At 40.7% G+C, this 27426-nt stretch overlaps 1 protein-coding gene across 3 annotated transcripts in view; it reads left to right on the top strand.

Annotated features, from left to right (window-relative positions):
* The window catches only part of Ubap2 (ubiquitin associated protein 2), a 70024-nt gene that overhangs the window by 10196 nt on the left and 32402 nt on the right, over window positions 1–27426 (top strand). For 2 of the 3 annotated variants that reach the window (XM_038347854.2, XM_038347853.2), the window contains exons 2-4: window positions 10816–10955; window positions 25588–25665; window positions 27087–27197. In XM_038347854.2, coding sequence (XP_038203782.1) covers window positions 10857–10955; window positions 25588–25665; window positions 27087–27197 — 288 coding nt within the window. In that variant the 5' untranslated portion in view covers window positions 10816–10856. Of the gene's footprint in view, window positions 1–10815; window positions 10956–15770; window positions 15801–25587; window positions 25666–27086; window positions 27198–27426 lie in introns of those variants that run through there. The other variant, XM_038347855.2, reaches the window with a different exon arrangement.

The following is a 27426-nucleotide window of genomic DNA, read 5'->3' as shown; positions in this document are numbered from 1 at the left end:
CACCTGCCTCTATCTCCCAAATACTGGGAGATAAAGGTGCATGCCAACAACACCAGGCTTAAAATTAGTGTTTGTGATACTCAACTGCCAAGGAAGAAAAACAAAGTTTAATTTACTGATATGTTTGTAAAATTCTGTCTATATCTGTCTAATTCTATTTGAAACATGGTCTCCCTGTGTAGTCCTGTCCATTCTGGAATTCACTGTGTAAATCATGCTGGCCTAAACTCAGGGAGGCCCACCTGCCTCTGCCTTGCTAATGCTGGGATTGAAGGCAGCATGTGTTACCATGCTTGCTAATACTGCTTTTTGAAAGAACTTATATTGTAAAAGGGTGGGACCAAAAATTTGGGCCCAGCATGGTGGCACAAACCTTGAATCATTGTACCTGGGAAGCGGAGGCAGGTGAATCCCTGTGAGTTTACATTAGGAGTTTCAAGCCAGCCAAGGCTATGTAACTAGACAAGAGTTGTCTTTTTTTTTTAAAAGAAAAATTTAGTGTATGCACATGCTTAGGAATGTGTGCTTGTGTGCACTGTGGCACATGTGAAAATCAGAGGTCCATGTGTGTCCCAGTGACCAAACTGAGGTGGTCAGGCTTGGTGGCAGTTGCCTTTACTTATTGATCCATCCACAGGTGAGCCTGGAGCGTACATATAATACAATCTCCTGCTTCAGTCTCTTGAGTGCTAGGATTCCTTTGAAGTTTGCTTTAGTATCCATAATACTGATCACTCAGCTGAACAGAGTAAGTGAAGTGCTATACATTTTAGGATTTATTTTAGTTACGAATGTGTTTGTGTGTTGGTGTTTGCAGTGGTCAGAAAAGGTGTCAGATCCCTTAGAGAAGGAGACATAGGTGGTTGTCAGCTGTCTTTATGTGCTGGGAACTAAACTGTGTACTCTAGAAGAGTAGCAGTAAGTGCTTCTAAGTACTGGGCCGTCTCTTCAGCCCCAAGATGCTATAATTCTAATGGTACTTTGCTTTTATGTTTTAGTTTATTTATGGGTAGCCATCATTATGATGCAAAAAAGAGCCTTGGAAATAACATTCACTGAGCTATTTACTTGTTCTGAGACAGAATTTCTCTTTGTAACCCTAGTTGGCCTACTGCATATATCAGACTTAAAATCCTTCAGTTTGTCTCGAGACTTACAGGCAGTAGTCACCACACCTGAATCACTTCAGCTTGCCTGAAGATCAGAAATGAAAACAGCCCACTGGTCAGCCTTACAGACCAGGTAGTGATGGTACATGCCTTTAATCCCAGCAGTTCACACCTTTAATCCCAGCCCTAAAGAGTGTTATAAAATGGCAGGAGACGGCTCTTAGTCTCATTCTGAGATGATTGACATTTCAGACTGAGGTAGAGGTAAGAGCCAGTGGGTGGCTGCTTTGCTTTTCTGATCTTCAGGATGCACCCCAAATTCAGTGCTGCAATTATGCGTGGTTTGTTTATTTTTTTTAAAAATAGGATCTGAAGGCTGGCCTGGAACTTGTGTCTCAGACTAACTTTGATATTTTGGCTATTATTCTATCCTATCTTCCAAAAGGAGGATGTGATTTTTAGGAACAGGCCAATGTGCCCAGCGTAGTATAATATTCTAATGACAGCACCATCTGGATATTTGAGAAGTGCTTGTTTTAGTGAATAAGTTTTTGGTGTGGGTGTATGTATGCTGTGATTTGAACCCAGGTCTCATGGACCTTCATGCATGCTGGAGGCATGTTACGTTCTTTAACTTGGTCTTGGGAACTTTGTCAAAGAAACCGAAGGCTTACCACAAGTTTGAGGACAGCCTGATATATGTAGGAGGCCAATCAGGGCTACAAAGAGAGATCCTGCCTCAGAACAAATAAAGAGCTGAGGGAATACACTTCCAAGGCTCTTTTTATTTACATCATAGGTTCTGTGAAATACTGTGTGTAATATGGGCTTTTTGTTTGGAGACAGGTCTGTTAGAGGTAGGGGTAAAGATTAGTTACGAATAATGAGTGATTTTTCTTTGGAGGGCAAAAAATCCTTGGTCCTGCCAGATTAGATAGGGTTTAAAGGTTGGGTAGTAGCATGGTGGTAGAATCGTTGCCTTGCACATGAAGTCCTGGGTTCGATCCCTAGCACCATGAAAGATGAGAGCAGTAACCTAATAAGAAAGATGAGGTTTAGTGTTGAGAAATCTGGATAGCTGGAATGGGACGCATGTATGAAGAAGCCACAGGCAGTAAAATGGTTTTCCTTCTGTAGATAGCCAGAGATAGATAAAATTTGATGTCCTCTAATGTGGAGTTCAGTGCACTCGTCTTTTTCACGGGCAGGTTATAAGCCCTGCCCAGCTGGTAACGTTTGTGGGTGTAGGGAGTTCATCCTTATCCACCAGCTGGGAGAGGCCTGATCCTGCCCTCCGCAGCTGTGGAGAATAAAAGGATCAGCTTGGTCAGCTCCTGGCATGCAGACACTAGCAGTTGAGCTGCATGGAATTAGGCCTCATAATTGAGTGTTTGACACCCTTGTTGCCTTATTTTATACCAGATTGGCAGTGTTGATTTCTTGCTGCCTGTCGAGAATCTTTACTAATTTCCCAGGCAGAAAAAGGTTGAGAATAATGAATTCTGATAGAAAAAACAAGAATGCAGATTGGAAATGAAATGAAAGTAATAGAGCAGAATTGGTCACAGAGGTCATTAATGTTGGAAAGTAAATGGATATTCGAAAGCCTGTGGACAAGATATTTTGGATTAGGAATGAGGTATTCAGGTGATGTCAACAGTTGCTGCCTCGTAGGAGTTGGAGACTGTTAGATTTCTATAATTGAACATTTGACTTTGGTATAGTATTTCATAGACTAGGGAGCCAGGTGGGTTTGAATTCTTCACTTTGTCGCTTAATGATCTGTGACTCTGTAAAGTGGGAGTAGTATGTACTTAGGAGTGCTGGAAAAGTTTATGATTTAATACCCTAAAATCAGTCATAAGTTTTTGGGGTAGCCTGGGCTACATATCCAGTGTCATGCTGCATAGCAAGTACCAGGCTACCTGACATCTTAAAGTAGTGTCTGGCACATATAATATATATGTTTGCTGCTGGTATCATTACTTACTGGTTTTAGAATTTTGGGATTATCTTTACCAAATAAGAAGACTCTGAACTGAGTTAATATCCTCAATAGGCATTCTTTGTGGGTAATGTGTGTAGAGGCAAGAAGTTGATGCTGGGTGTCTTCCTCGTTTTCTGCCGTATTTTTTAAAAGATTTATTTGTTATGTATATAATTCTGCCACCATGTATGCTCACATGCCAGAAGAGGGTGCCAGATCTCATTACAGATGGTTGTGAGCCACCATGTGGCTGCTGGGAATTGAACTCATGACCTGGAAGAGCAGCCAGTGCTCTTAACCACTGAGCCATCTCTCCAGCCCTTCCGCTGTATTTTATGAGTCTTTCCCTGACCCAGTTTGTCACTTTAGATAGCAGTTTTAAGATAGCAGTTTTAAGTTAGTTTTGCCTTAAAGTTAGTGTCTTCGTGATGAATTTGTGTTTGTGTAAACTTTTAGAGAAGTAGGTGGCTGTTAACAATTCTCAATTCATTCTAAACTGAGAAATCCTATCTCCGTTCTCCCTCCTCCTTACCTCAGCAGCAGGAATCGAATCCAGGGCTTCATGAATGCTAGGCAAGCAATTTATCACTGAGCTGGATACTCTTCTGTGGGGATCTTTTGGGAACAGTTGTTTATCTGAAGTACCTTGCTTGCAAAGGAAAAAAGTATTGGCTTAAACTTTTTCTAGAACCAGTGAAATGGCTCAGTAGGTAAAAATACTTGTTTGTCTCCAAACCTGATGACCTGAGTTTGACTGCTAGAGCTTGTGGCGATGTAGAGACATCATTCCCTAAAGTTGACCTGACTTTCACAACTGTACACTTCCCTCATAGCACAGGTGTAGACTGTTTATGTACCTTAGATAAAGGAGGAAATTTCTGTTTTTTGTTTTAAAGAAATTAAAAATGTATCACCAGTTCTAAGTTGAAATCTATCACTGTATCATATCTTTAGTTACTTTGAATAAGATGAGGTAAAAGAAGTAGAAATGTCATTTGTTTTTTGTTTTTTCATTTGGGTTTTGAAATTTCACTGGATAGATCTGAGTAACCTCATGCTTTCTGTAGCTCAAGAACCTGAGATATGGAAGAGTTTCTGACAGATTATTTTTAGAAGTCTCTTGCTCTTGTCTGTTTCTATTCTAAGAATTCTCTTGGAACCTGTTCCAGAGTAGTAGAGCTGATGGCAAACAGTGTAAATGCAATTCCTATGTCTGGCAACTAACTGGGTGTGTGTTGCAGACACAGATCTATTTACTACACAAGGTTCTGTTCCCAAAAGCAGGTAGAATTCCCCATGTGCTGTTTTGGGGTGCTGATTGAAGGTGTTATTTTTTTTTTTTGGTTTTTCGAGACAGGGTTTCTCTGCAGCTTTAGAGCCTGTCCTGGAACTAGCTCTTGTAGACCAGACTGGTCTCGAACTCACAGAGATCCGCCTGCCTCTGCCTCCCCAGTGCTGGGATTAAAGGCATGCGCCACCACCGCCCGTCTGAAGGTGTTCTTAATCTGGTTTCTATGCCCTCCATTTTCAGTTTAGAGGTAGTAAACAATTATAAGGGTTTTTGGTGATTGCTTTGGTAAGGTCCTCCTTCCCTTCTTCCTTCCTCCCTCCTTCCCGTATTGTCTGTGTGTGCGGGAGAGGGGGGAATGAGAGGTGTGAGTGTGTGCACATGCACATTGTCTAGGAGTTTGTTCTTGCCTTCACCTTGTTGAGGCAGAGTCTCTTGTCGTGTCATGCTGTGTATTCCAGGCTGACTGGCGGTAGTTCTCTTTTTCATCTCCCATCTCAGCATGAGTGCTGGAATTAGAGATGCATGCTACTTCATGTGGCTTTTAGCTGGGTTGGAGAGCTGTGGCGAGGGCTTTATTCACTGTGCCATTTCACCCTCCACCTCTGTTGTGTTGCTAAATTTTATAATTTGTAGCCGTGTGTATGTGTGTTTCTTCTGTAGGATTAGGGATAGCACGCAGGACATGTCACATATGCTAGACAAGTCTTCTGCCACTAAGCTATGTAATATACCAATAATCTCACCACTTGGAAGTGTTTGTGTTCCAGGTCAGTCTGGGCTATAGTATTGCAAGTGCCTATCTCAAACAATAAAAAACCAGGCTGGAAGGATGCTTCAGTGACTAAAGAGTTCTTAACTGTTCTTGCAGAGGACCTAGACTGGGTTACCAGCACCCAGTTCACAACCACTTTTCAGTTCCAGGAAATCTGACCTCTCTGACCTCCTGCAGGTCACAAGTGGTCAACACACATACACGCAGGTAAAGTGATCACACTTAAAAATAAATCTTAAACTTAAAAACCAGCTGGTGCTGGTGACACACACCCATAATCCCAGTACTTGGGAGGTAGAGACAGAAAGATCAAGGATTCAAGGTCATTCTAAACTATTTAATTAATGAGTTTGGCAGAGAGGGAGATGGAGATCTCTGAGTTCAAGGCCAGTCTGGTCTAAATAGATAGCTCAAGGACAGCTAGGGCTAGAGCAACAGCCTATTTTGCTTTAATTCTGGAACTGGGGCCATTTTTTTTGCATGATTACATATTCATTAGAAATGTTTTACTTGCTGTTTAAAGTGGAGATACAGAATTTTAATGTTTATACTCTGAATTAGTAAAAATTTATTTTTAAAAATTTTAATTTACGCCGATTGGTGGTAGTGCTTGCCTTCAATCTCAGCCCTCAGAGACAGAGGCAGGTGAGTTACAGACCAGCCTGATCTACTGAGGGAGTTCCAGGACTAGCTTTATACAGAAAGACCTTAGACCTTGTCTTGAAAAAAGCAAAACAAAACATGACATAACACCACTACACTTGTGTATGAATGTTTTTCTTGTAGGCATGTCTCTGCGCCACATGCATAGTGTCTAGGGAGCCCAGAAGAGGGTGTCAGATGCCCTGGGACTGAAGTTACAGATAGTTACAGATACACTTCCATGGTGTTGAGAATTAAATTTGGGCCCTCTGGAAGAGCAGCCAGTGCTCCTAACTTCTGAGCCATCTTTACAGTCCTGAAATTATTTTTGTTTTTGTGATAGGGTCTCATTATATAGTCCTGGTTGCCTGGAACTCAATATGTAGACTAGGATGACCTTAAACTCAGAGATCTGCCTGCCTCTGCTGGACCTAACTTTTAAAAAGGATTCATTCATTTATCCTTCCTTTCGTCTGTCTGTCTGTCCGTTCGTCCGCCTGTCCTTCCTTTCTTGATGGTGTAGATTTGTGCTTGTGCCCTGAGAGACCAGAGGCGTTGCATCTCCTAGTACTGGAGTTCAGGAAATTGTAAGCAGCCTGAAGCTGGTGCTGGGCACTGAACTTGGGTTCTTTGCAGGAGCAGTCTGAGAGCTCTCCGTCTCTGTGCTATCTCTCCAGCCCTGAATTAGTTTAAGTCTTATACTTTGATGTTTGTGTACTTGTGGGGCACATGCACTTGCCATGGTACAAGCAGGGAGGTCAGAAGACAAATTGTGGGAGTTTATTTTCACCCTCTATCTGTGCTCCCAGGGATTGAACTCAGGTGGTCAGGTTGGGCAGCAAGTGTTAGACATCTTGCTGGCACCTGATTTTTATTTTTCTTTTAATTTTTGTTTTGTTTTCTGGACATGGTTTCTCTCTGGCCCTGGCTGTCCTGGAACTTGATTTGGAGACCAGACTGACCTTGAATGCACAGAAGTGCAGGGATTAAAGCCATGAGCCACTGCCACCACTATTGGCAGCCCCTAATTTTTTAATTTAAAATTTTATTATGTGGGCCAGGATTCACATGTGGAGATCAGAGGACAGTTTTAGGAATGGGTTCTCTTCTTCCATCCTATTGAACGTGGGTTGTTAGACTTTTTTTGTTTCTGATGTTTTGAGACACAGTTTCTCTTTGTAGTGAGGAGCTGCGGGCTGCGTTCATGCCGCCACAGCTCCTGGCTGCCTGGCTAGCTTATGCCCCGAAATAACACACAAACTGCATTCATTTAAACACTGCCTGGCTCATTAGTTCCAGCCTCTTACTCACATCCTGATTAACCCATATCTAATAATCTGTGTAGCACCACGAAAGTGGTGTCTTACCAGGAAGGATTCAGCATGTCTGACCTGGTGGCTGGCTTCATCGCATCTGTCTCCCTGAGGAGAGGCCCAGCATCTGCCCCAGAGAGGGGAGGCATGGCAATTTATTAACTTCCCAGCATTCTGTTCTGTTTACTCCGCCCACCTAAGGGCTGGCCAATCAAATGAACCAGGCAGTTTCTTTATTAGTCAATGAAATCAACTCAAACAGAAGACCCTTCCACATCATCTCTTTGTAGCTTTGGAGCCTGTCCTGGAGCTAGCTCTTGTAGACCAAGCTGGCCTGAAACTCACAGAGCTCCACCTGCCTCTGCCTCCCAAGTGCTGGGATTAGAGGAGTGCGCCACCACTGCCCAGTGGTTGTGAGACTTTTTTAGCAATCACTCTCAGCTACTGAGCCATCTTGTGTAGCTAGCTTTCTTTTCAGACTATCTTTGGACTGCCAGCTAGCAAATAATGACATAGAGACTTAATAATTATGAAAGCGTGGCCTTATCTTCAACAAGCTCTTTTAACACATTAACCTGCTATTAATTAATTATGTATGCAGTATTCTGTCTGTGTGTGTCTGCAGACCAGAAGAGGGCAGCAGACCGCATTACAGATGGTTGTGAGCCATCATGTGGTTGCCAGGAATTGAACTCATGACCTTTGGAAGAGCAGGCAATGCTCTTAACCACTGAGCCATCTCTCCAGCCTTTAACCTGCTTTTATTAATCTAAATTCTGCCATGTGACTTTTACCCTTCCTATATAGGGAACATCAGGATTGGTCCACGTCTCATGCTTTGATTTATCCCTCTGGCATCCTCTCTCTGTCCGGAAGTCCAGCCTATTCTTTTTTGTCTAGCTATTGGCCATTCAGCTTATTATTAAGTTGGTCAGAAGGTATCTTAGGTAGAGACATATCTTTACAGTGTAAATAAATAGTCTGTAATAGTCTTGCTCTTTTTAGCAGGAATAGGGTTTCTTGTATTCCAGGCAGGTCTCAAGTTTACTTTGTAGGTGAGGGTGGCCATAAGTTGTGGTCTTCTATCTCTACCTGAATGTAGAATTACAGGTGTGCATCAGTATGCCAGCTTTATATAGTGCTGGGGGATTATTCAGGGTTTCATGCATGTTGCCTAGGTACTCTACCTACTGACCTACATCCTCAACCCCCATTCAAAAAAATACTATTAAAAAAAGGCCACTTATTTGTATGTCTATGCCATGTTGGAATGTCATAGGGCAACTTGGAGGAGTCAGTTCTCTTCATTATATGGGTCCTGTTGACTTAACTTGGGTTGTCAGGTATGATAGCAAGGAACTTTAATTGCTTATGAGTTCTGTTGACCCCCAAATCTTTTGTATTTTGAGACAAATCAGGTTCATAACATCAGACTGATGTTCTGTTGTCATAGGCTCTAAGACGTCAATCTTTTGTAAATCACAAGGTTACGCAGTTTAGTGTAAGGGTTTGTGCTCTGTTCCTGTAGTTTTCTCAGGATGCCTTCTTGTAAGGAGAGGCTCTGTTATACTGAGGAAGAGTGGATGTCAGTTCATTGAGCAGAACTATTGGTAATCAGTAAACAAGTAAAATAGTTGAATGTAGCTTGGGGAGTCTGTGGTCAGTTATACCTGGAGCGAAAGCAAAGCAGTGCGTTCGAGGTCAGTCTGAGCAGCATAATGGAACCCCACATCCAAGAGAAGAGAACAGGAACATGTGGATAAGGCAGAGGGAAAACTCTTAGGGAAATAATCCTGGTCACTTCATTCCTGTTTTAGATATTTTCAAAAAATAAACGGGTAGAAACTTAGCTTTTCATTGTGATATGACTTATTTGTATTATTTACCTTGTGCTTAGTGGTAGTTATGCCACAAATTAAAATTATCCAGAATTTTGCATTTGAGGCAAGGTGTCATGTAGCCAGGCTTCCCTTAAATTCTATGTAGCTGAGGATAACCTTGAACTAATGATCCTTCTCCCTGTACTTGAGTGCCAGTATTATAGACATGGGCTACTATACCTACCTTCAGATTGTACTATGGATGGTTTAAGGCTGCTTCCAGTAGAGCTTGTGTTAATGTGTACCTGGAGCTCTGGCTTGGTGTGAGTGCTGGAATGCAAAAATGTAGTCCTCATGATTGCACAGCAAATGTTCTTAACTGCTAAGCCATCTCTTTATGTCCCTGGAACTCAATCATCTTGTCAGAGTGTTTCAAGTATTGGCATTACAAACATGTGCCATCTTTTCCCATTAATATGAAAATGTGTTTACATTTTTTTGTTTTGTTTTGCTGTGTGTGTGTCTGTATATGTATATTTGTGGGCATTGAGTGTCAGGATGCACAAAGAGAGGTCTGATGACAGTTTGTGAGCGTTGATCCTTTCCTACTGTGTTAGTCTCAGAAAGTGAACTAAGGTTGTCAGGCTTGGTGGCAAGTGCCTTTCCCCACTGAGCCATCTTCTCCCAACCATAGCATTTTTGATTGCATTAGCAAAATTAACTAAATATTCACAAGTAGCTGATGATGTAGCTATGTTGTAGAGTATACATTTTAGTATTTATGAAGTTCTGTCTCCCACCCACCAAAAATTATACAATCATAATTTAGAATGTTCCTGAACTGTTTTTTTTTTTTTTAAGATTTTTTTAAATGTATGTGTGTGCTCTATCTGCTTGTACACCTTTATGCCGGAAGAGGGCATCAGACCCCACTATAGATGGTTGTGAACCACCATGTGGGTGCTGGGAATTGAACTCAGTAGCCAGTGCTCTTAGCCATCTTTCCAGCCCCTTCTCCTCCCTTCCCCCCCTTTTTCTTTTCTTTTTTTGTTTTTGTTTTTGTTTTTCGAGACAGAGTTTCTCTGTGGCGTTGGAGCCTGTCCTGGAACTAGCTCTTGTAGACCAGGCTGGCCTCGAACTCACAGAGATCCGTCTGCCTCCCGAGTGCTGGGATTAAAGGCGTGCGCCACCACCGCCCGCGCCCCCCCCCCCCTTTTCTAAAAGAGACAGAGTTTCTTTATAGCCTTGAAGCCTGTTCTGGAACTAGCTCTTTTTTTTTTAAATATTTATTTATTTATTATGTATACAGCATTCCTTCCATGTATGCCTGCAGGCCAGAAGAGGGCACCAGACCCCATTACAGATGGTTGTGAGCCATCATATGGTTACTGGGAATTGAACTCAGGACCTTTGGAAGAGCAGGCAATGCTCTTAACCTCTGAGCCATCTCTCCAGCCCCTGGAACTAGTTCTTGTAGACCATGCTGTCCTTGAACTCACAGAGATCCATCCACCTGTCTCTGCCTCCCAAGTGTTGGGATTAAAGGCATATGCCCGACTTCCTTCCTTCCTTCCTTCCTTCCTTCTTTCCTTCCTTCCTTCCTTCCTTCCTTCCTTCCTTCCTTTTTTATTAAGGAAGACTCTAGCTCTGACTGACCTGGAACTTGCTATGTGTAGACCAGGCTGGCCTCAATTCAGATCTGCTTGCCTCAGCCTCCCAAGTGCTGGAATTAAAAGAGACTTGTGCTACCATACTTAGCTCTTGTTAAATATGTGAAACATACTTAAGTTTTATTATGCGGTCTTTTACCTCCTGAATTAGATATTTGTTTTTTACCCCCATGATTTGGATGTTTTGCTTACAGTGCTTTCTTTCTTGCAGATTTTGTATTTTGTACATACATTATTTTGTATATTCTGTATATGATGACTTCGGTGAACAATGATCGTTGCCGAGGTGCTCGGGAAAAAACACAGATGCCAACAACACACGCAGCACAGCAACAGAAACAAGTAATACATGTAAGTCTTGTGGAGTTTCTTTCTTAGTTATAAGTAAAGACACTTTAGGGAGAAGAAATGCTTTAAAAGTTCCCTTTCTAGGAAACTCAGGATTTCACATTGTGTTCACAAAGTGAGTATGTAATAAGTGTAGGAAAGAGGGGATAATGCTAAGATTGAATGTTGTTCCCAGAGAACCATTTGTTTAATAATCCTGAATTCCAGTTGTATCATCTCTGCTACAGCAGTTTCCTTCCTTCCTCTTTCTTTATTTCATGGTCCAGTTTATGGCACTAGGAATTGAACCCAGAGCCCCTTGTGTTGTAGACCAGCATGCTACTACTGAACTGCACTCCCAGCTCCTCTGTTACTCTTTTAAATGAAGTGAGACACTGAGCACAGTGTCTATAATATATTGATCCAGTTGACAAGCTTTTTAACAGAAACAGTGTCTTTCTCCCTTCATGTTTTATTATTTACTCTTTTTACATTTATTAACTATGTGTGTGAACGCTTATGCATGCACACATGCACACAATATCATTGTGGTTTTTTTGAGGTCAGGGATGGAACTCAAGTGTCAAGGTTGCTTATGGGGGCCCTTACCTTCCTTCCTTCCTGCTACTAAACTGTCTTGCTGACCGACCCTTAGCAGAATTGTCTTAGTGAGTAATCAATCTTAATCTAGTCCATTCTAATACCAGATCCATGGTTTCATGCATTTTTATTGTTTTTGTTTGTTTGTTTGTTTTGTTTTGAGATTAGGTCTTAATAGGTTAGCCAGTCAGGCTTTGAATTCACTATTTCTCTGCTTCAACTTCCAGGGTTGTGTCTGGGGTTTCAGACTTGGACTACTATGGCTCATTTTGATGCTTTATTTTTGGTATTGGGGTTAGAACATGGGGTTTTATGCATGAGGCAAGTATTTTACCAATGAGCGATTTCCCTTACTCTTTTCAGGGGCTTTTGTATAATTTCATACTTAAGTGCTTGGTACAGAGTATATTTTTTTTCATAATTTTTGTGTTAAATTGAATCTAAAGTTTGTATAAATATCTGCTATTTTATATCTTAACTCTAAGTTCTTTTACTCTGATAAGTATTCTTCACAAATTGATCAAGAAAGACCGCCATGCTGAGCGTGGTAGCACTGGCCTTTAATCTCAGTACCTAAGGCAGAGGCAGGCAGATCTCCGAGTCTGAAGCCAACCTGTTTATAGTGTACCATCATGTCCTTTTTCTTTTTTTACATTTTGTTTATTTACATGTATGGGTATTATTCCTGCATAAATGTCTATACCACATACACAGTTAACAGGTAGTTGAGAGCCACCATATGTGTTTTGGAAATCAAACCTGGATCTTTTGGAGGAACAGTGTTCTTAACCACCAAGCCATCTCTCCAACCTGATTTGCTGTCTTCCCCCCCCCCCCATATTTATTTTTTTATGTATTTTATGCTCTATCTGTATGTACACATGCATTAGAGGGCATTAGATCTTTTGGATGGTTGTGAGCCACCATGTGGTTGCTGGGCATTGAATTCTTAACTTTGGAAGAGCAGTCAGTGTTCTTAAACACTGAGCCCTCTTTCCAGTCCTCCTGTTGTTTTGGGCCTACAAGATTGCTCACTGGTTGAAGGACTTGCCCCACAGGCCTAGCAACCTGAGTTTGATGGAAGGATGGAATTGATTCCACAGAGGTTTTCTGTCACCTCCACATGTGCATATAATATATACACTTTTATAACAAAGGAAGAAAAATAGTAGGCATTGTAGGATAGTGAGATTGCTCATTTGGTAAAAGCTCCTACCATGCAAGCCTTGAGCCCTGAATTTGAGCCCAGAAATACACATTGGAAATAAGAAAATCAGCTTCCAAAAGCCTTTCCACTTATACATGCATGCCACAGTATGCACAAGCTTGCACTCATACATACATTTATAATAATAATAACAGAAAAAAATGGGGGAAACCTTTAAAAAAGGAATCTTATAATGTTGCCATCTTGTCATAGCCTCACATGTAGTGGAGTTTCTTTTTTGTTTAGTTTTGAGGCACAGCCTATTGTGCATCTCTGTCCTGAAACTTGCTCTGTAGACCAGGCTGGCCTCAAACACACAAAAACCCACCTGCCTCTGCCTCTTGCGCTGGGATTAAAGTCATACACCATTTGCTCTGACTAAGAACTAGTTTCTGATTTTGCTGTTTATAAAATTATTTAAAGTATTTTTTTAAAAAAAAATACTGCCAGGGGAGGTTTTATGTTGGACTGACGTTATTGCTTGCTCAGTGGTAAAACATTTGACTAACATACATGAAGTGCCCGTCACAATCCCAGTACAATATACATATATGAGTACACACTTGGGGATGTAACCTAATCATGGTTATTTGCCTAGCCTGTATGAATCCCTGGGTTCAGTCTTCACCACCATGAAAACTGGGCACGGTGGAACAAGCCTGTAATCTCAGCACTCAGGAAGTGGAGGCAGGGGATCAGAAGTTCAGTGTTATCTTTGGCTGTAGTGTGTTTGAAGTCAGCCTGGGCTACATGTTTTAATTGTTTGCTCTAATATAAAATGATTTCCTGACAGTTACCTTCCTTAAAGTGACAATAAAGAATATTTGTTAGGGTACTAGTATAGGAATATCTATACTAGTATAGTAATATCTAGTGGTAGGGATTTTCTCTCCAGGGTTAGTGATGAAAGAACTGCTTTGGATTTCTGTAAGCCCGAGTTTTGGGTCATGAGTCCACATCTTTATTAATTAAGCAAGATACAATCTGGAGTGCTTTTTTTGTTCCTGGCAATAGTGTCTGTCCTTTTTAGTTAAGTATTATTTAGACATCCGTTCTCTCCAGTTGATGTCTCTTTTTGTCTTCTTCCCGTACCAGCTCCATTATGCTTAGCACAAGCTTTTCCTCTCAGCCATCCTTCAGCTTCCTGATTAGCTGGAATTTTAAGTCTACCATTAGTAGGATAGGCTTTTTCTTCAGTTTCTTTACTTTGACATCTGAGAGGTTACAGAAATATTATATCTATATTGTCTTCTAGCTTGAGTTTATATACTTTTTTATGATTAGAATTAATTACATATTTTTGGTATAAGTAAATGTGATCTATTATTTTTTCCCCTTTTCAGTGCTAGGCACCAAACTCAGAATCTTGCATATATTAGGCAAATGTTCTTCCACTGAAGTATAGTTTCAACTGGATGTGATTTGTATTCGATGATATAATAGGGTTAAGTTTGTTGTATTTTAATAGTGATTAGTTTTACCAGTTGACTATAAAGTAGCTAATAGTCCTCTAGTATCTTAGGAAGGCCAATTGGTGTTTTAAAATGCAAAATAGAGTATTAATCTTGCAGAATGATGGTAAGGAATTGGAAATTATATTCAGTTGCTATCAGGAAGTGGTAATTTTTATTGTATGTTCCACAAACTATAAAGTTAGGATTTGAAACTTGAGGTGGACATGAATGTCCATTCCTCTAATCCCATCTGTAGACAGGCTTCTCTAAGTCAGTGGATTACAAATTAGAAATCAGGGTTGGTGAAAAGGATCTGCTGATAAAGGTCCTTGCTACCGAGTCTTATAACCTGAGTTTGATCCTGGGTCTCACATGATTGAAACAGGGATCCACGCCTGCAGATTATTCTCTGTCCTATACTTGGGTGCTGTGTGTGTGTGCATACCCACATACAGACAAACAAATAATTTAATTACATAGCAAGATATCAGGCTTTGGTGGTATGTACCTTTAATCTCAGCACACAAGAGTCAGAGGCAGGCAGATCTCTGCAAGTTAGAGGTCAGTCTGATTTTATATATATATAGCAAGTTTTGAAACTTAAAGTGCTACATAGAGAGACCCTATCTCAAAGTAAATAATAAGTAGAAAATAAAATTATGTTTATTTTATATTTAAAATTAAATATCAATTATTGAAAACATGTGGTTTTGTATTTATATTTGTGTAATATAAATTTACAGACCTTCTTGTCCCTATTACTGTTTTGTTTTTGAGACAGTGTCAATGATTTAGAGAAAATTGCTCTTAAACATACTACTAATATCCTTCTGTCTTTGCCCTTTAGCACTAGCTAGTATCAGTGTCATGCCCCATGCCCACCTATAAGGATGGTTTAAAAAAATAAAATAGGGGCTCGGTGAATAAAGATATTTGTTGCCCAGCTTAATGACCTCAGTTTGGTTTTTAGAGCCCGCATGATGGATAAAGAGAGCTCTGGAAGTCTGTCCTGTATCTTCTGTGTATGTACATGTGTACACGTGTAGGAATGGGCACATACACAGACTTAAGAATAAACGGATAAATGTAAGTTAAAAAAACTAGAGTAGTTCAAAAATAGGCTAACTGGATGTTTTATTGTTCTAGTACTAGGATGATGTGGAAGGATTGCTGTGAGTTCCAGGCTAGTCTAGTTTGTATACTGAGTTTCTTGCTGCCTGGGTTATATATAGCCCCTGCCCCTAGATAAAATAAAAATTCTAAACAAAACATACCCCTGCTTCAATAAATTATCCAATGGTTTCTGGAGAACAGTCCAGTTAAAGAAATATGTTCACTGGGGAATCTTTAAGCATAGTTTTCTTACAAATTAAAAATTATATGTGTATATGGGTGTTTTCACCTGTATATATATATCTATGCACAAGTTGTGGGCCTGGTGTCTTGGGGGGCCAGAAGAGGGCATCAGAGTTCCCTAGAACTAGAATTACAAACTGTTGGGGAGGGTGCACTAACGTTGTTTTAAGTTGGAATTATTAGTTGACCCTACTTTTTCCTCTTTTTTTCCTAAGCTTTACAGACCTCTTGACACTTCTTGAGCTCAGCCTGGTAACTTCCCTATTATACTCTTATGTTTGTTTATTGGATAATTGAACTGTTTATGTAATAAAGTATCTTCTTGATTAAGGTTTGTAGAGTATTTTATAAAGGTAATACAATTTAGTATTTTGACTGAAACTGTTGATGATGTATATGTAGCATTACTGCTGTAATATTATGCTTATAAACTGCTGCTGAGTCTGTCAGCTGTGCTTTCAGAAGTTGTCTAGTCTGTGCTCTGTTCAGAACTAAAGGAAGATTTTACAGATGAAAGTAAATGTTTGTAAAAGTTAAAAGTTAAAAAAAGTTAATATTTAAAGTAAAAAGGGCGAGTCTTTTCAATAGGTCAGTGGTTGATACTTTATAAGACAGAGGAGTATGACTGAAAGAGTATGACTGAAACAAGGAACAGTGCGACTGTACGAGTGAAGATACAGAGACACACCCAGGGACCGAGATGGTACTTAGCCTGCATGAGGCCATTGGTAATTATTTTGCTGGAAATCGCTGGCCATGCTTGTTGGTGCATATGTTTTTTTTAATTAATATTTTGTATGATATTTTATAGGGTCAAGGAATAAAATGTATAAGTTGTGTATAATTAAAGGCAGTGGACATTTCTTAAGGAATTTTTAGGCTTAAATGTAGCTCCCTTGGCCTTGGAGGCATAGCTAATGGTTGGATATTTGTTAACCCCTGGGTCAGTCCCTAGCACCACCAAAAAACAAACAAACAAAAAAACCCATTCTCTGCAGAGCCAACAGTTGTTAATCTTGTTCTCCCAGACTCCATTATTCATAAACCTTTTCAGGAAGATAACACCCCAGTTCCTACCTTTTTGTTGGGCTTTATGAGAATAAAAAAAAATTATTTTTATAACTTATACGGCATGTGTGTCCATATTTCTCTATGTGGGCATGTGCACATTGAGTGTGGGCAGGCCATCTTGGGGGATGACCAGAGGTGGATGTCCAAACCTTTGGTGCTACAATGGCAGGTGGTTGTGAGCTGTTTGTTGTGGGTGCTGGGAACTGAACTCTGGACCTCTGTAAGAACAGTCCCTATACATGGTGACATTTTTTAAAATAAATTTTTATTTTAATTAGTATGTATACAGTATTCTTCCTGCATGTATGCTGCACACCAGAAGAGGGCACCAGATCTCACTATAGAGGGCTGTGAGCCACCATGTTGATGTGAATTGAACTCAGGACCTCTGGAAGTGCAGCCAGTGCTCTTAACTTCTGGGCCATTTCTCCAGCCCTGCATTTTGACATTACCCCATGAAGTAACTTTATTTTTGAAAAATCTGAAACCACAGAATTCCACAGTTTTTTTTTTTGTCTTTTTTTTTTTTGTTTGTTTGTTTTTTAATGTGTTATTTTGAGGCATGGTTTCTGTCTTCATAGAGCTCTGGCTGGCCTGAGCTCACAGGAGATCCAGCTGCCTTTGTCTTTTAAATGCTGCAACTAAAGGCAAGTTCTACAATGCCATTCTAAGTTTATTTCTCCTCTTCTAAGATTTATCTATTTTATTTGAACATTAATGTTTTGCCTGCATGTATGTCATTGTACTATGTTTATGCAGCCTGTGGAGGTCATAAGAGGGAGTACAGTCCCCTGGACTGCAAGATCAACAAGTGTTTTTAACCAATCAGCCATCTCTCCAGTCCCAACAAATGTATTTATTTATTTTGGGACAGTATCTTTTTCATTATTTTTTTAAATTTTTGTTTGGTATGAGACAGTTTTTCTCTGTGTATCCCTGGTGGTCCTGGAGCTAGTTTTGTAGATCAGCTTTGCCTCAAGTGCTGGGATTAAAGATAGCGCTACTACACCCAGCCTTATGACAGTGTTTCATTGAATTCTTGTTCTCTTTGTAGCAGAAACTGACTGTGAGTGCCTGATCCCTCTTTGTTTACCTTCTGAGTTCTGGGATTGCAGGCATGTACTACCATGCTTATTTCTGGTTTTGTGTGGTGCTAGGGATCATACCCAGGGTTTCATGCATGCCTGATAAAGAAGTCTTGTTGAAATGGTGTCTTAATATATAACTCAATTCTAACTCTCTGTTCTTCTTTCTGAAACTAGGGGTGTGTGTGTGTGTGTGTGTGTGTGTGTGTGTGTATTTAGATTATGTATATAGTGTTCGGCCTGCAGGCCTGAAGAGGGCACTAGATCTGATTATAGATGGTTGTGAGCCAACATGTGCTTGTTGGGAATTGAACTCAGGACCTCTGGAAGAACAGTGCTCTTAACCTCTGAGCCATTTCTCCAGCCCCCACCAGGTATATTTTTTATAATAATACTCATCATGTAGCCAGGGAGGAGCTACAAGTGATCCATTATTTTACTCACTTAAAATTGTTTCCTCTTTCATTTCCCTTCTTCTCGTCAGGCAATGAATGTAGCTCAGGCAGGGCTCATCTTTCTTAGCTCTCTTAATACCTGTTTGTCTTTTTTATTTTGGCCTCCTTCAGGGCTATTTCCATATACTAAACCTCCACCTCTAGCTCCCCTCCACCCCACCTTTATAAAAATTGGTAAATTAGCCAGGCATTGGTGGCACACACCTTTAATCCCAGCATTCAGGAGGCAGAGGCAGGTGTACCTCTGAGTTCGAGACCAGCCTGGTCTACAGAGCGAGTTCCAGGACAGTCAAAGATACATACGTTGTCTTGGAACTTACTCACAAAGGGTAAGTGCTGGGATTTGAACTCAGTTCTTCATTCTTTACTTTACTGATTCATCCACCTGTCCAACCCCACACCATCAGTCTCTTAGCTCCAGTTATCACTTCTGTCCTGCTCTCCTTTTCCACTTCACAGTCGCTAATGTGGTGTGCTTTCTTGGATTCCAGGCTTTGTGCTTGTAGAGTCCCTTTACTCAGTTTTCAAGTATAGTAGTAGCTATACTTGTATAGAAGAACCAGAAGTAGCCGAGCGGTGGTGGCGCAGGCCTTTAATCACAGAACTTGGGAGGCAGAGGCAGGCATTTGAGGCCAGCCTGATATAGTGAATTTCAGGACAGGTTCCAAAGCTACAGAGAAACCCTGTCTACCCCGCCCCCTGCCCAAATAAATGGATGAACGAATAGATAAGTAAATAAATACCAGAAGTATTTCAGTCAGTGAAATGGGCTCATGAGATCATGAGTAGAGACACATGAGGTCAAGGCTGAGGACCTGCATTTTATTGTCATAACCTGAGTAGTGGAAGAGAATTGAATCCTAAAAGTCCTCTGACTTCCACATGTGTGTTGTAGGCTTCTGACACCCAGACACACACATAGACACAAAATAAACTAGTAAATGCCCATATCTTGCTTCCTTATTAACAGTAGCACTGTTCCTGTTGCTACATTGTTAAGAGGGAGGGAACATAATCTGTTTCCTACTGTATACATTAAGGTCCGAACCATTAGCAAATAGTGTCAGATTGTGTCAGACTTGAGTTACTTACAGGATCCTGTCTGTCAGTGAAATGGAAGTTCTCTTTGTGATTTTGTAATTTCTAAAGAGGAACTTTAGTTTTTAGAAAAAATGATAATTGTTTACCAGATCGTTGTTATTTCTACCCTGTTTAATTTTATTATATTGTTCTCAAGATGCTATGTACATTTGAAGGGTGTATTTTTGGATTTCATTTTTCTGTTTACACATAAACACAATTTTTAATTTTTAAACATAGAATTCTATCATGTAATTTGTTTAGTTTTTTTGCCTAATTTCCTTGTCTGTTGATTTTAGCCTTTTTTTAGTGTTTAGGAAACTGCTGAGAACATATAGCCTTGGTTTCTTTTTTGTTTTTGTCTTTGAGACAGGGTTTTTCTCTGAAGCCTTGGCTGTCCTGGAACTGACTACATAGATCAGGCTGGCCTCAAACTCACTGAGGTCAAAGGCATGTGTCACAATGCCTGTTTTTTTTTTTTTTTTTTTTTTTTTTAAACATTTTTGAGACAGGATTTCTCTGTATAATCCCTGGCCGTCCTGGAATTTACTCTGTAGATTAGGTTTGCCTAAAATTTAGAGATCTACCTGCCTCTGCCTCCCGAATGCTAGGATTTAAGTTGTGCACCACCAGCACCTGATCTGATAATTACTTTTCTATTGATAAAGTATGCTTATTTATGTTTTTGTTTTTGCTGTAGCTACAGTCCTGGTTTTCAGAGAGTTGCAAAGTGTCCTTTATCAGTTTTCAGAATTAGAATCAACTAGAGAAACTGACTATGCCTGACGTCGCTTTCACGATCCATTCATTCATTCATTGAGAACATGGTCTTAACTCTGTAAACCAGGCAGGCAGAACTCACTGTAGCCCAGTTATCCCTCAAACACATTGCAGTTTTCCTGCCTCAGCCCATGAGTGCTAGGGATTATAGGTGTGAGCCACTATGCTACACTTGTCTGGGAAGTTTTGAGGACGACTAGTTTAGTTACTTAACCTATTAGGAGTCTTCTTTTTCAGTAAGTGATGCCCGCTTTGTGTATATGTATGATGTGAGTGAGGGCAGGCACAAGCCATGGTGTGGATGTGCAGGTCAGGTGTAAATTCTCTTGCTGAGGCAGGCGTCTGCAGGCTAGATGGCCTTGAACTTCCCAACCGGGTTCTGCTGTCACATCTTGGTAGACGTGCTGGGATTGTAGACTCGCTCTCTTGCGTCCTGACCATTTATGTATACTCCAGGGGTGGAGCTCTGGTGCCAGACTTGTGTGGTTAGGCATTTATTTTTGGGATTTTCTGTTTGTCTAAGCTGTCTAATTTTGTGAGCCTAAAGTTTCATTTTTGTTGTTACTTGCAAGTTTGAGGTGAGGTCTCACTTTCTTGCTAGTCTGTCCTTGCCTCAGTCTCCTCTTTCAGTATTGGGATTTTAGATGTATGCTGCCATGCCTTGCAATCTCTCTAGTAGTACTGTTCCTTCTTTTACTCCTTATATTACTCTTGAATCTCATCTTTTTGTTTGTAGCTGTGCTATTTTATTGGCATACATCTCATGCCCCCACCCAACTCTGAGTCAACTTCTGAGCTAGCTTAGTAGAAGAGTGACTACCTATCTTGCTAGAGGTCCCAGGTTCTGTCTCCAGGACCACCAAAAAACAAAGCAAAGCATTCCCACCTCCCATCACCAGAAGACCCCACCCCTTTTAAATACAGAGTCTTAGTCTGTAACTCAGTTGATCTGGAAGGCAGTCCATAGCCCAGGGTGGGTTTGATGTTGACCAGACTCTCCACTCAATCCCGCCAATTGCTGGGATTAAAAGTATGAGTGACTACCCAACTGTGAATCCAGTCTATCCTGACTGATTGACTTCCCTTTTTCTAATCTTCATTTATTTTACTTTCTCTGACATCTGTTTATTTTCTGCCTGACTGTGGTTTATTGGTTTGCAGTTCTTTTTTAGTTTCTTACAGCATAAAAAAGTTTTTCTTCTTGCTGGTTTTGTTTGTTTAGAGATAGGGGTCTTCATAGTTTGGTTGGCTTGTGACTCATGGTCCTCCTGCCTTGATTCCTGAGTGTTGAGATTACATATTAGCACTGCCATCATGGCTCATTACCTACGTGTATTTTATTTTACTTTATTTTTAAAAGTAAAAGTGTGTGTGTGTCTGTGTGTGTATGTGTGTGTGTGACAGAGAGAGAGAGAGTCAGTCTATGAGCACATGAAAGCTCACACACGAAGGCAAGCATAGTGTGAATATAGAGAGGTCAACTTTGTCAACTTTCCTTTTACCTTAGATTAGAGTTCTGGGTATTGAATTTAGGCCACCAGGCTCATGTAATTGTCCGTGCCTTTACCCACTGTGCTATGTTGCTTTCCCATTTTCTTTGGTGGTTTTCCCACTTGTTTTGTTTGAGACAGCATTTCACTGTGTAGCCCTTGCTGCTGTGGAACTATGTAGACTTAAAGGTATTCTCACAAAGATCTGTCTGTTTCTGTCTCCACAGTGGTAGGGTTATAAGCCTTTGTTCTCATGTTCATCTTTTTCTGTTGGAACTGAGGTCCCTATGCTTGCACAAGTACTTTCATAAAGTAGCTGTCTTTTCAGCCCCACAACATTTTTCAAATTTATTTTCATTTATTAATGAAATTTCATGTATGAATGTTATACCTGCATTTATGTATGTGCACCATTTATGCCTGGTATTACAGAGACCGGAAAGAGGGTATTGGATCTCTGGACATTAGAATTACAGGTGGTTTTGAGCTGCCATGTGTGTGTTGGAAACTGAACCTGGGTGTTCTGCAAGAGCAGTCATTGGTCTTAATCTCTGAGTTATCTCTCCAGTTCCCTTCTCTCCCACACCCCCAGATATTCTAAATTGAAAGTGATATACAATGTTTCCATCTGCTATGGAGAGCAGGGAAGGGGCTGTATTAATTCATGAAATGGGACAGACTGCTCCTGTGGGATGTTAGTCAGAGACTTCATCATCTCACTCAGAAATAACTCTCACTTAGATTCAATGTAGCATGAGAGTTCCATTTCAGAGGTCGTTTGGCTTTTCCTCTCACCTTGACCACCTATCATGCTGTTGGCCTTGGTCTACAACACTGGGACTTCTCAGTTGATGGTCAGGGGATAGTTAACTGGTGGGCTGTAGGAATAATGAAAGTGTATTTTGTCTTTGTGTATCCTGGGGGAGATTGCATTAACATTGTCAGCAAGTATGGGCATTGAGTTTCTCTGTATAGACACCTTTCTGGATGTAATACAATAGTATTTGACAGTTAAACTGAGGTAACAGCATGAATACATTGGGATATTAGGATTGGCTTTTTAGTCCTTGTGAAAGGTGATTTATGATGTAGAAACTGCATCTTAATTAAGGGTCCTTGTAATGAGTGAAATATATACAATAAAAGCTGTATGGAGCTGGGCTGTAGTTGAGTTGGTACAGTGTCTGCCTAGCATGCACAAGACCCTGGTTCAGTCCCGAGTACACATAAACTGCTTCACTCCTTTATGAGATTCTTTTTTTTTTTTTTAAAGATTTATTTATTTATTATGTATACAACATTCCTTCCCTGTATGCTTGCATGCCAGAGGAGAGCACCAGATCTCATTACAGATGGTTGTGAGCCACCATGTGGTTGCTGGGAATTGAACTCAGGACCTCTAGAAGAGCAGTCAGTGCTCTTAACCTCTGAGCCATCTCTCCAGCCCCCCTTTATGAGATTCTTAACAGACTGCTGTATTGACTGAGGCTCTGCCTTTCTGTCCCTTAGGCTGACCCCTGAAATTGTGATCCTCCTGCTTTTTTCTCCTTAGTTGTGATTCTACGTGCCATACTTGATCACATATTTAGGTTTTTAAATGTGTAATCAGGAGACAATGCAGACTTTAAGAAGGCTAATTTAGCTGGGTGGTGGTGGCAACACATGCCTTTAATCTCAGCACTTGGGGGGCATAGGTAGGGGGATTTCTTGAGTTCAAGGCCAACCTGGTTTACAGAGCTCATTCAGTCCAGGACAGGTTCCAAAGCGACATAGAGAAACCCTGTCTTGGAGGGAAAATGTTAATTTAGCCAGGCATGATGCTGCTTGGGAAGTAGAGGCCAGGCCAGCATGATCTCTTTGAGTTCCAGGCCATTCAGGGATACACAGTGAGACCATGTCTCAAAAAACAAAACAAAAACGATAATTTAGGGCTAGTGGGATGGTTCATTGTATAAAAGTGCTTCTGACAAAGACTCTCAAGAGACTGTAGGAAAGACGATCTCCACATGGGTGCTATAGGCTGGCCTCCCTAAATAATTTAGATGGGCATGGTGGTTCACACGTACAGTTCTGACATTCTAAAGGCTGAATCATGAGAATTGCGCTGAATTTAAGGTCAGTGAGACTATATAGTGACTTTCAGTCCAGGCTGGCTTGCTTATTAGACTGCTCCAACATCAGCTCTGGCAGCAGCAGTCCAAACGATGGCAACAAAAATTCTTTTTCTGAATAGTAACCTGGGCCTGAAAAGATAGCTCAGTATCTAAGAGTACAATCTTGAGAACTGGTGGATTGCAGCATAGCACCAGGTGGCAAGCTGGGAATTCTGGGTACTCTGGTAACACTAGCACTGAGGGCTTAGAGACAGGAGCTTCTTTGGTGTTTTCTGGCTTCCACCTAGCCAAGGAAACATGGACCCAAAGGATGTGCAGAGACTGACGTTGTCCATACCTTGCATGTGCAAGAACAGTCAATAGATGTGCAAAGAAGTGAGTAACTGAAGAAATGTTTGAAGTAATGTTGGATTTACTAAACTTGTACAGAGATAGGGTAGAAAGTTTATGTCTTTTACCGAATTTACTTACTGGCCTAATCCTGGAAGTTTTCCAAGTTTAAGATGCCAAGCATACTGGTACATATGCCTATAATCTCAGGATTCTGTAGATTGAGGCAGGAAACTATAGGCTTGGTGACACAATCCTATAATAGCAACCACTCAGGCGGTGTAACAAGAGTTGTGGGTTACAGAGTGAGTTCACAGCTAATTTAGGCTGTCTGTCTGTTTTTGAGACAGTGTTGTGGAACTCTTCCTATGGCCCTCTGACATATAATTCACACAGTTCTTCCTGCCTCTGCCCCCAAGTGCTGGGGTGAGAATGTGCCACTAGGTCTGGCTTCAAACTCAGCAAGTCTCAAAACAACAAAAGTGTAAAACATTGGGGAGAGGGAATATATATTCAGTGGTATAGTGCTTGCCTAGCATGTGGGAGGTCCTAGATTCAGTTTCTGTTACTATAAAAACAAGACAGGAAGTGGGCAGTGGTGGCACACGTCTTTAATTCCAGCACTTGGGAGACAGAGGCAGGTGGATCCCTGTGAGTTCAAGACCAGCTGTCTGGTCTACAAAGTGAGTTCCAGGACAACCAGGGCTGTTAGGCGGAGAATCCCTGTACAAAGAACCAAAAAAGAAAAACTATCACCACAAACCTCAAATGAGCATTTTATAGTCACCACACTATGTTACTAATATTTAATTGATATAAATAATGTAGCAGGAGACCTAAAAAAAAAATTAGAGTTCCGTTTTCTTTTTCTTTTCTTTTTCTTTTTTTTTTTTTTTAGGCAGGATTTCTCTATCTGTGTAACAGCTCAAGCTGTCCTGGAACTCACTCTGTAGTCCAGACTGCCTCCAGAAAAAGTCTGTTTTCTAAGAACAGGGTTTTGAATAAGGAATCATTTCCTGTGGAGCTGACTAAAAGGCCCCTCTACCCATTTAGAGTGTAATGTAAAAGGGAATGAACTTCAGAATTATTCTTTTTAGCTAAACGCAGCTTTTTTTCTTCAGAACCAACCATAGCTAGTTGGGTGTCATTTGTATTATCATGTATTATCCCTGGCTTGTTTGGGACTTGTTATGTAGTGAGGCAGGAGGATGCTTCTGAGTACAGGGAGCACAGGCACAGGCCGGTGCCACTGCTGCTGTTTTATTCTGCCATGTCCTCACCTCCTCAGTGGAAAGGACATTTAGATAAGCATCATGACCGTAAGGTTATTTGGCCAAGGGAACAAGTCCTTTATGTTTAATTTCATGGCAGTTTTCTTATGGGAATAGTTATATATAGTTTCGAGTCCTAAATTCAGCCGGCCAGCTTACCTCCCTCCCTCCCTCCATGATGACCTTGACCCTCCTGCTTCTGCCTCTTCAGGTGCTGGGATTATGAATGTGTGCTACCATACTTGGTTAGTCAGTCAGTGTTTCTCAAAGTGTGATGCTTAGTGGTTCAGAGTTCTGTTTGACTTGGATTCTAGTGTCTTAGTATTTTGTTTTCTGAAACCCACTACTGTTTTTGCTTCCTAGGCAACGGCTGAACAGATGCGGCTCGCACAAGTGATCTTTGATAAGAATGATTCAGAATTTGAAATAAAAGTTAAACAGGTATGTTTCTAGAAAAGGATGATATGACTTTGTTCTTTATCCTCGGTTTAAAAAAAAAAAATCTCTGAGCCTGGAGAGATGACTCAGAGGCTGCTCTTCCAGAGGGGACCCACTTTTCATTCTCCGCACCCACATGGCACCTCACACCTGTCTGTAGATACCCTCACACAGACATATGAAGGCAGAAACACCAGTATGTAAAATTAAAATCTGGTGGGCTGTAGAGGTCGCTCATCATTGACTACTCTTCTAGAGGACCCACTTTCAGTTCCCAGCAACCACACGACAGCTCGTATATGTAACTCTATTTCCAAGAAACCGATGCAGACATTGATGCAGGCAAAAGAGCAACACAACAAAACAATTTTATTTATTTACTTTTGGTTGTTAGAGACAGGGTTTCTCTGTGTAACAGCTCTGGCTGTCCTGGAACTACTTTGTAAACCAAGTTGGACTCTGCCTCTCCAAGTGCTGGGACTAAAGGTGTATTCTACCACTACCTGGTCAAAAAATAAATTATTTCAAAAATTTTTCTCTTTATGTGTGGATCATGCCCCCCCCCCCCCCACATATGTATTGCATACAGTTTTGACCAGGGAGGCCATAAGGGGCACCAGATACAGAATTGGAATTATGGATTATTATGAACCACCACCATATGATTTCAGAGAACTGAACCTGTTTTCTGCTGCAGCAGCAAATGCTCTTACACTTGATTCCTTATAATCTTAAAGAGATTATTTTATTAGAGATTTTTAGTTTTGAAATATACTTATTGCTTAGTCTGAACTTGTATTTGATATTGAATTTTGCGCCTCTGATCAAATATTTAATATTGGTAGGCAGATGATGAAATATAGCATGCTTATCTCCCTCACCCCCACCCCAGACAGGGTATCTCTATAGCTTTGGAGACTATAGGGTGTAACTAAGTTTGTATGTGGAATGTTATAATGCTGTTAGTGAATGGTGGCCATTTACAAATTAAGTCCCAGTTAATGTTTTGGAATCAAAGCTTTGCATTGTCTGTGCTATTGACCTAAGTTTGAGCAATTTCTAGGAGTTGGTCTGTGCATATATTGTGCTAATTATAATTAGTTGGCTGAGGGTGTTGGTGTACTTGTAGGCAAATCACTATGACTGTGAAGCCAGTCTGGTCTATCTAGCAAGTTGTTCCAAGTCAGCCACAGCTACATAATAAGATTCTGTTTCAACAACAAAAATGTGACTTGTCTTTGAGGAAGTTGATTTGTGAATGAGTCTACTAGTATTAATGGGGCATGGGAAAGTCAGCATGCACTTAGAGCCTAAACTTACTGGAGCCCTCACGTGGATGGATAGCATGATAGAAGAATCAGCAAAGTTAATATTGAATGCCCTTTTTTTGGTTCCCTTTAACCATTTTCTGATACTTTGACTAGCTAATGGAAGTGACGGGGAAAAATCAGGATGAATGCATAGTGGCTCTACACGACTGTAATGGAGATGTGAACAAAGCTATCAATATATTGCTGGAAGGAGATTCAGACACGGTAAGCATTTTTTCCCTTCAACTTCAGATTGTATTTTCAGTTTCACCTTTGATGAAAGTTGTGGTAGAGGGGTTGGGGCATGGGTTTTAGAAGGGGTGTTTTGGGAAACAAACCCAGGGCCATTCATAGTTGAGATAAGTACTATAGGAAAGTTCCAGCAAGAGCAGTAACTTGGGCATTCCTTCCAAAAAACAGCTTCTGGTACCCTAGCCTGTGGAACTCCCTTTGT

The sequence above is a fragment of the Arvicola amphibius genome, chromosome 11, assembly GCF_903992535.2.
Source record: "Arvicola amphibius chromosome 11, mArvAmp1.2, whole genome shotgun sequence".
Taxonomy (NCBI): Eukaryota; Metazoa; Chordata; class Mammalia; order Rodentia; family Cricetidae; genus Arvicola; species Arvicola amphibius.
The sequence above is the reverse complement of the archived record's forward strand: the minus strand, read 5'-3'. Positions and strand labels throughout refer to the sequence as shown.